The sequence below is a fragment of the Myotis lucifugus genome, unplaced genomic scaffold, assembly GCF_000147115.1.
Source record: "Myotis lucifugus unplaced genomic scaffold, Myoluc2.0 scaffold_925, whole genome shotgun sequence".
NCBI lineage: Eukaryota > Metazoa > Chordata > Mammalia > Chiroptera > Vespertilionidae > Myotis > Myotis lucifugus.
This window is the reverse complement of record NW_005871973.1, coordinates 82395-91674: the sequence shown is the minus strand read 5'-3', so window position 1 is coordinate 91674 and position 9280 is coordinate 82395. Positions and strand designations below refer to the sequence as shown.

At 53.6% G+C, this 9280-nt stretch overlaps 2 protein-coding genes across 2 annotated transcripts in view; one reads left to right on the top strand and one right to left on the bottom strand.

Annotated features, from left to right (window-relative positions):
• ELOB (elongin B) overlaps window positions 1–6887 on the bottom strand; it is a 12191-nt gene extending 5304 nt beyond the window's left edge. Inside the window, 4 exon segments of the mRNA XM_023747601.1 lie at window positions 2831–2938; window positions 4332–4401; window positions 4403–4476; window positions 6854–6887. Of these exon segments, the coding sequence (XP_023603369.1) occupies window positions 2831–2938; window positions 4332–4401; window positions 4403–4476; window positions 6854–6887 (286 nt within the window).
• Window positions 5652–9280, top strand: part of LOC102424692 (testisin) — a 26996-nt gene continuing 23367 nt past the window's right edge. The window contains exon 1 of the mRNA XM_023747599.1: window positions 5652–6082. The gene's annotated coding sequence lies outside the window, so the exon portion shown is untranslated. The remainder of the gene's footprint in view (window positions 6083–9280) is intronic.

Here is a 9280-nt window from a genome sequence, read left to right as displayed (position 1 = left end):
GCCCAATCCCCTGATCTGTCCTGCTCTGTGTGTGACAGGGGGCTGGTGCCCTAACTCCCCTATCGGCCCTGCTCCGTGCGTGACAGGGTACGGAGCCCCAACCCCCCTGATTGGCCCTGCTCTGTGCGTGACAGGGGGCGGCGCCCCAACTCCCCTATCGGCCCTACTCTGTGAGTGACAGGGGGGAGCTCCTCAACCCCCTGATTGGCCCTGCTCTGTGCGTGACGGGGTGTCGCCGCAACCTCCCCATCGACCCTGCCTTGAGTGTGACAGGGGGCAGTGCCCCAAACTCCCAATCGGCCCCACCCTGAGCGTGACTGAGGGTGGCATCGAAACCTCCCAATCCGCCCTGCTCTGTGCATGACAGGGGGCGGCGCCCCATCTCCCCAATCAGCCATGCTCTGAGCCAGAGCAGGGGCTGCACCTAGGGATTGGGCCTGCCCTCTGCCACCCAGGAGCAGGCCTAAGCCAGCAGGTCGTTATCTCCTGAGGGGTCCCAGACTGTGAGAGGGCACAGGCCGGGCTGAGGGACCGCCCCCCCCCCAGTGCACAAATTTTTGTGCACCGGGCCTCTAGTCAAGTATAATAATCAAGCACACCTTTAGAATACATAACTGAAATGAAAAATACATTAGAGGGAGGCCCAGGCTACCCGGCCAGTGGCTTCCCTCTGCGGAGCCCCAGGCCAGCCAAGCGATCGCACCCCACGCCTATCGCCTGCAGTGGGAGGCGACTTCACCGGTAAATTCTGCCAAGCATTCAAAGAATTAAACGTATCCTTAAACTATTTCAACAGAGGAAGAAACATTTCCAAACTCATTCAGCATTACCCTGATACCAAAACCAGACGAAGACATTACCCTCCCCGCCCCCAAAAAAATGTATAGGTCAATACCTTTGATGGACATAGATGCAAAATTCTCAACAAAATATTAGCAAACCAGGATTAAACACCATGACCAAGTGGGTCATCCCAGGGATGCAAGGATGGTTGGACAACCATAAATCAATGTGATACATCATATTAACAAAACATAAAAACCATATGATCATCTCAATAGATGCAGAAAAAGTATGACAAGTTAAACATCCTTTTATGACAAAAACAATGAAGTGAGTATAGAAAGAACATATTTCAACATAGTATAGGCTGTATATTACAAACCCACAGGTAATTTCATACTCAATGGTGAAAACTTTTCAAAACTAAATGGAGCCAGAGCTGACATGCAGAAGGAGCGGCCTTGCATGTTTTATGCCTCAAATCTTTAGAATGTTAAGGCAAAATAACCTTTGGACTGAGCCCAAAGCAACACTGTGTCCTATAGAAATGTTTGAAATTAAACAAGAAAGCAGTTATTTTAACTACTGGACTGAAGACTATTGGACTAAAAATCACAAACACTGTCTAGAATTAACATTGCTAGCCCTGGCTGGTTTGGCTCAGTGGACAGGGTGTCAGCCTGCGGACTGAAGGGTCCTGGGTTCGATTCCGGTCAAGGGCATGTACCTTGGTTGCGGGCACATCCCCAGTGGGGAGCGTGCAGGAGGCAGCTGATCAATGTTTCTCTCTCATCGATGTTTCTGGCTCTCTATCCCTCTCCCTTCCTCTCTGTAAAAAATCAATAAAATATTTTTTAAAAAAAGTCTTTAAAAAAAAAATGGTCAGAGGACCTGAACAGACATTTCTCCCAAGAGGACGCACAGATGGCCAACAAACATGACACTCAACATCACTAATGACGCAAATTAAATCACAATGAACTATCACCTCACATCTGTCAGAATGCTATCATCAATAAATCAACAAGAGGTGCTGGTGAGTAAGTAGAGAAAAAAGAACCCTCATACACTGTTGGTGGGACTGTAAACTTAGTGTAGCCACTATGGAAAACAGTATGGAGATTCCTGAAAAAATTAAAAATAGAGCTACCATATGACCAAGTAATTCCACTTCTGGGTATTTATGTAAAGAAAACAAAAACATGAAAAAATATATGCACCCCTTTGTTCACTGCAGTATTACTAGTAATAGCCAAGATATGGAAATAACCTAGATGTCCATCAATAGATGGATACAGAAGATGTGGACATACGCACACACGATGGAGTATTATTCAGCAATAAAAAAGAATGAAATTTTGCCATTTGCCATAACATGGATGGACCCAGAGCAGTGATGGTGAACCTATGACACACATGTCAGAGGTGACACACGAACTCATTTTTTTGGTTGATTTTTCTTTGTTAAATGGAATTTAAATATATAAAATAAATATCAAAAATATAAGTCTTTGTTTTACTATGGTTGCAAATATCAAAAAATTTCTCTATGTGACACGGCACCAGTCAAGTTAGGGTTTTTCAAAATGCTAACACGCCGAGCTCAAAAGGTTCGCCATCACTGGCCTAGAGGGTATAATACTAAACGGAGTAAGTCAGACAGAGAAAAACAAATACCTTATCATTTCATTCATATGTGGAATCTAAAAAAAAAAACCAAAACAAGTGAATAAATGAAACAAAACAGACGCATAAATAAACTGATGGTTGCCAAAGGGGGAAGAAGTGTAAGGGGGATGGGAATTTTTTTTAAAAAAGTCCCCTGTAAATATAAACTGGTATCGTCAATAGGGACCTTTGAATCCTTCATGAAATAGGCTCCAATTTCTACAAGCATCTTGTTTGCGAGGTAACAAATACAGTCACAGGATATTGCCTGACGTTTGTGGGCTGGGAAAACACTGTCCTGGAAGAGTAATTCCAGGCTCCCTGATGACCCCCTTAACTTTGGCTGTCGGGCCCTGGCTGGCTTGGCTGCCCCTCTCACCTGCCCGGAAGGCCAGCCCCACAGTGGCTGGGGCCTGGGGCCTCGCTGTTTGACTGGTGAAGCCACACTCGCCCAGGGTCTTGCTGTCATCCAGAAGTTGGTCATCCTGAGGAGAGAGGCAGGCAGGGTTTCAGGAGAGGCTCCAGGCGGGTCAAGTCCCAAAGGCTTCTCTGGTCAAGAACCACAGAGGGGGTCAGAAAGGGTAGAGAGACAGCCCATAGTAGGGCCCAGGACCACCACAGAGTTAACCAAAGTTCCCAGGGCCACAGTCAAGTCCTTCCAAACTGGCACCTCCCAAGGTAGGGCTCTGGAATGTTTGTTCCCAAACTCCAGGTGAATCTAATTTCATTTTATTTTTTTAAAAAATATATTTTATTGGTTTTTTACAGAGAGGAAGGGAGAGGGATAGAGAGTTAGAAACATCGATGAGAGAGAAACATCGATCAGCTGCCTCCTGCACACCTCCCACTGGGGATGTGCCCGCAACCAAGGTACATGCCCTTGACCGGAATCGAACCTGGGACCCTTCAGTCCGCAGGCCGACGCTCTATCCACTGAGCCAAACAAGTTAGGGCGAATCTAATTTTAAGAGCCCGTTAACTCAACCTGGCCACAGGCAGACATGGTTTGAACCCCAGCTCTGCCACCCCGGACCAAGTAAACTTTTGATGTGACGTTTCCTTATCTGTAAAATGGGAATTACTGGAATTCCCAGCAGGAGGTCTCAGAGTGAAGGCATGCATTTGGCAGGGAAGCCCCAGTCGGTATCAGCCACTCACGTGAGGGACCTCATGCTTCCAGAGACTTTAATCAGGGGCTGACACACCCGATTGCCGTGAAAACCCCAAACCACAAGCCATCCTTGCTAAATAACTCGCTGGTTGTAAGAAGGAAGGGGTGGGGGTGCGGGAGCTTTTATAACATCAGCAAGGCTGGGGAGTAATCACAGTTTTGTGAAGCGCTGGCGGGACCGGACTCAACCGGACTCGTCCGAGCACCATTTCTTTGTACGGAGTGTCTGGGGGGTCAGTGTGGCTCTGACGGCCTGCAGAGGGGTGAGGGTATCCGGAATCAAACCCTGGCTCTGCCAACGACCTTGGGCTCGTAAGTGGCCACCTTGCCGAGCCTGTTTCCTTAACAACAGAGCAGGGATGTCCGGAGCCGGCGCGGCGCGGATAGACCGTTTGCAAGATCAGCGGCGATGCCGGCCCCGGCGCTCAGCACGGAGCCTGGCGCGCGCCTTCCACACCCTCCTCCATCGCGACCTCAGGTGCGGCGAGGCTCTCGCTGCTTCATCTCCCCGAGTTCGAACACGGCCCCACGTGGGGGGAGGGTTCAGCCCGCGGCGTCCACTACTGTTTACATCAACGACGCCGCCTTCCGGGCGCCCTACGACCAGGGCTCAGGGGAGGCGGGTTCCGGGGCAGCGGCCGCCCCCGGGCCCCCAGCCCTTCCGCCAGGCCCCCCGCCCCTCCCCGGAAACCGGCGGGGCCCGCACCTTTGTACAGCCGCTGCTCGTCGGGCGGCCTCCTTGAAAAATGCCCTCAACGATGGCGTTCCAGCTCGAACCCCGGTGCTCGACTCCTTGGGCGTCCCGGGAAAGATGGTGGCCCTTGGGGCCCCCGGAATCATAAGGAAACACGTCCCTGGGGGCAGGCGGGCCGGCAATCAGCCGGGAAGCCCCAACCCCCCCCGGACCCCCGGGGGGCCGGGGGCCTCGTTTTCCCTGGGTTTTAGCCTAGTCCCCATCCCCAAGTCTTTTTCTAAAGGAAGCAATGCCTTACTCCCCCTTAAGGTCATGAAGGTATTTTCCACTCTCTTTCGTGGGTCTTTTGGGGGGTCCCCCAGGGCCCTGTTCCGAGGGGACCCGCCCTCTGGCCGCATTTTTGTTGTACTAAAAAGCGGCTCTCAAACCTGACGACGGTGCGTCACTATTTGTCCTGTCCCGTCAAGTCATCCCCGCGGGGTGGCGGAGGTGGTGGGAGTCGGCAGGGGTCGTAGGCCGGAGGGACGTCGCTGGGACGGCGCCATCTTGGGAGTGGCAAAGCGAGGTCCCGTCTGGATCAGGCAGCGGGAGGCCCGGATGCGGGCCAGCCTTCTCTCGTTGCTATGGGAACCGAGCTAACGAGCGTGGCTACTCCCGCACCCAGGAAGAGTGAATGGATGATACGCTTCTGGGTCGCTGGGGAGGCAGCATGAGCATCTCAGTGAGACCCGGGCTGCCGCGTGGGGGGGCCTGACGCATGATTCCAAGGGCTCTCGGCGGCCATTGGAGGAGCTTTTCAATGCTGGCCTTCCAGCCACCATATAGGTCCATATATTATAGGAGGACTGCCCGCACTTCCCTGCCCCGCCTCAGGTGTGAGTCCGCTTCATCCGGCTCAGGGCGTTATGGCCTGTAATGGCCCTAGGAAGCTGCTGCGGGCCCGGGGGTCCGGGGGTGGGCCGGGCAGAAGCCGCAGGGAAGGGGCGGGCCCTGCCCCAGGGCCGTGAGCGTCCGCCGGCCTCCTGCCCAGGTCCCCTTGGCCTCGGTAGGGCCTGTAGCCTTGCTTCCCTGGCTGCCTGTCCACGGGGGCAGACTGACCCACAGCCCAGCCTGTCCTTCCTCCGCGTTGGTCCTGCCCTGCGTCACTCCCATTTGCAATCACACTAGAGCAGCGGTTCTCAACCTGTGGGTCGCGACCCCTTTGGGGGTCGGACGACCCTTTCACAGGGGTCGCCTAAGACCATCCTGCATATCAGATATTTACATTACGATTCATAACAGTAGCAACATTACAGTTATGAAGTAGCAACGAAAATAATTTTATGGTTGGGGGTCACCACAACATGAGGAACTGTATTAAAGGGTCGCGGCATTAGGAAGGTTGAGAACCACTGCACTAGAGCAAGGGATGGAGGCTTTTCTCCTACTGAATCCACTCCCAGGGTCAGCACCGGTGTGTGTCCCAGAGGAGCCAGTGAATGGCGCTGGGCGGCAAAAGCTCTGCAGGTGTTGGGCTGCGATGTGAGTGCGTGGAAGCTGCCGCCGTGGCCCTGAATCAAGCTGGTGGCCCGCTGCACAGGCTCTGGGCTCAAATCAACGGATATTCAAGTCCTGGTTCCAGCGCTGACGGTGCAGCTTTGGGCAGCTAACCTCACTCATCAAGGCCCACTTTCCTCTTCTTCAAGATGGGAAAGTAACCGTTGGGACTTTGTAGAGCCTCTCCAAGAGTTAGCACTAAACAGATGTCTCCTGAACTCGAACTGGAGGTATTTTTTACTTCTCCCGGCTCCTCGGGAGCCTTCTGAAGTCCCTTCTCCTCTGACTCTCCCGTCCCTGGGCCCCAAGGCAGCAGCGGCTCCCTGCTAGCCCGCCAGGCCCAGGCTGACCTCCCCTTGGGCTTCATCCCCTGAGTCAGGATGTGGTGGGGCAGGTCCTTGGCCAGCCTGAAAGTTTCCTTCACATCAGCATCTTTGTGAACAGAGCGCTGGAGGCTTTGAAGTTCCTGTGCTGCTGAGGAGGGGAGGGCTAAGAAGGCAGCCAGCAGACCTCCCAGAGTGAGGCGGGTGCAGACGGGGTCCGGGGTGCGGGGACAGGACCTGCAGCCTGAGCACATCTGTCTGGAGCTAGGCTGTCCTGCAGACCGTCCTGTAGACCAGCTGACCTGTCCGCCCAGCTGGTGTCCCAGCTGACGTTCACCAGGAGTCACCCTGGAGGTCTGGGGGGTGGGACAGCGCTCTTAGCCCCCACCCCATCCCCCTGAGAATCATGCCTGTCCCCAGCCTCCTCCAGCAGACCGAGTCCGAGCCCCAGCCTACTAACTGTGATCTTGGGCAAGGCACTGAGCCTGCACCTGGTTTTCCATCCTTGAAGAGAATATACGATGGGACGCCTTAGGATATTTGGGAGTATTAATGAACTAATGCACAGAGAGCACAGTGCCAGGGTTCGGGTAATGATGTGTCTGATTGAAACTGTCTCAGGTCCCCTGGCCTGGAGAGGTAGTGAGTCCTTCCCTTCAGAGGGGGGTCTCTGCCCACTTGGTCGGTTGTTGCAGGAGGTGACTGCGGGCATCCTGTCGTTCAGTGCAGTGATACTTCGTACCCGTAGGAATGGGGTGGGGGTGCAATTTGAGAGGAGAACGGGCTGACCACCCCCAACCCCTGTGCTCTGTGGTCTCGCTTGGTGTATGTATGTCCTCCCTCCTAGAGGCCATGACAGAATGGAAATCTTAAGGTCACTTGGCTAGCCAGCTGCTCTGGCTTCTCTGCCCAGAAAGGCCTGGACCTTGCTGCCCCCTTGCCCAAACTACCCAACGCTCGTGACAGGTACCCTCCAAAGTAAGCCTGCAGAGTCTTGGCCTTGGTGGGCCTTCCCCTCCTGTCTATTTTTTTAACATTGATTAATAAATAGTAATTATAAATGACCACTGGTTATTAGTGTGCCTCTCATTTGTAGTGTTTTACAACTAACTAATCTCCAAAGGGAAGTGACATGGAATTTGAGTCAGTTGCCCAAATTCAATTCTGGCTCCATCTCTTACCTGCTGTGCACCTTAGGGCATGTCACTTACCCTCTCAAGGCCTGTTTCTCACCCATGGAATGGGAAATGAAGAGCCCACCCATGCCTGGTACAGCAAACGTGCTCAGTAGGCAACACCATGATTGCTGTAGCTGTCAACTTGACTCTCCCAACAGCCTTGATAAGGCAGTTGTTACCAGTTCAGATGATGGGTGGGGAAATGAGGTTGAGTCGGTATTGGGAGAGACAAGGCCATCTGGTTGTAGCACCACAGACAGGAGTAGGTGGGCAACTAGAAAAAGCCTGCCTTGGACAAGAGACTAGCATCCCCTGTGCAGCCATGGTGGGCCCAGGAGCAGATGCACAGCCAGCTCCCCCTCCCCCCACTCTCAACTGACCTTGCTGACAGGATGCTGCAGTACAGGGTGCTGTGCCAGTGAGTCTAGAGGCTGAAAAGTGCTGCAACTTGCCAAGCCCCACAAGGCTGCCACACGAGGAATAGGCCAAGAAGAAGGGCTGGGAGGCCGTAATATCAGCATAGGAAGAAGTGAAGACAGCAAAGGGAGTAATCCCTCCTCTACCATTCCCAGCTCCCCCTGGAATCAGACCACATGGGTTCAAATCCCAGTCTACCATCTACCAGCTGCATGACTTCAGGCCTCAGTTTTCTCACCTGACAAATGAGAGAACAAACCTACCTCACGGAGCCTCAGTGAAAAACCCAGAGATAGTCCAGTAAAGCCCCCTGCACAGTGGCCCAGCCTCCTGGTAAGAGCCTGACCAGGAGTAGCATTTCTTCTCATTCACTGGCCCTTCCCTTCTCTGCCCAGTTCCTGCCCCTACCCCACTCCCAGGTTGCACTTTAGAAACACTGGACTCTGAATGGGAACCCATCACTAAAATCACAGCAGGTCCAAGGCTGAGGAACCCTGGCTCCAGCCCAGGCTTGTTCCCATCTCAGTGCTTTGGGAGGCATCCCTTGGCTGGCTTCAGACTGAGAAAGAATTGGGAGAATGGCCAACATCACCCCACAGGGGTCCTCTGGGTTCCACCGCAGATGTGACCACAGCCTTTTGCAGGCTGGTCTGCCACAGCCATACCCTGTTCTGGGCACCCTAGTCCCTGATGCCCCCCAAGAAACAGCCAAGCTCTATCCCAGATGGATGGCCCTCAGACTGGGGGAAAGAGCAGCCTGGAGTTCCCTGCTGCCCCGGTCCGGTCCGTAGACTCACACTGCCTGGCCTGGCCTACAGCAACCCAGCCGAGACCACCTGGTGCAGCCACTTCCTCTCCTGGGAGAAGAGAAGGGAGGAAGACAAGGCTTAGGCCTCTGTGGGGGCAGCTGCACTTGGGCCTCCCCCACCAGGCTGCACCTTTGATGATGGCCTTCCCATTACCTCTTTACCGACTGCTGCCGTCAACTCCAAAGATTAGGCTTTGGATTTTCCAGGTTTTGTTCAGTTTCTTGTTCTTCCTGCAGCTCTAGAAACTGAGCTCTAGCTACAGAATGGGTGTCCTTGGGCTGGGGATGAGGAGATGGCCAGTCCCAGGCACATGAAGGTGGGCATGGAGCTGTAAAGGGTCTAAGCCAGTCTCCAGATTCAGGTGTTGGGGGTCCTGGGTGTGGGGGTTCTGTTCAAGGCTAGGACCCAGCCCCAGACTCCCACAGGGCATGGGTGGGGTAATGACAGAAACAACAGCAGAAACTCCAGCCAGGCCTGCCTGGGGGCTCCTGGCCCCTTTTGGGCAGAGGGCATGATGCCAGGTGGTCCAGATTCCTGAGCCTGGTGGAGGCCTACCCTCCCCCCAGGTATCTTCATTGCGGTGGGGCAAAATCTAGATTCATTTCCTATTGTTGTGTAACCAGTGACTACAAACATAGCAGCTTTAAACAACACAAATTTACTAAATCACAGCTCTGTGGGGCTGGCCGAGTGGACTCTCA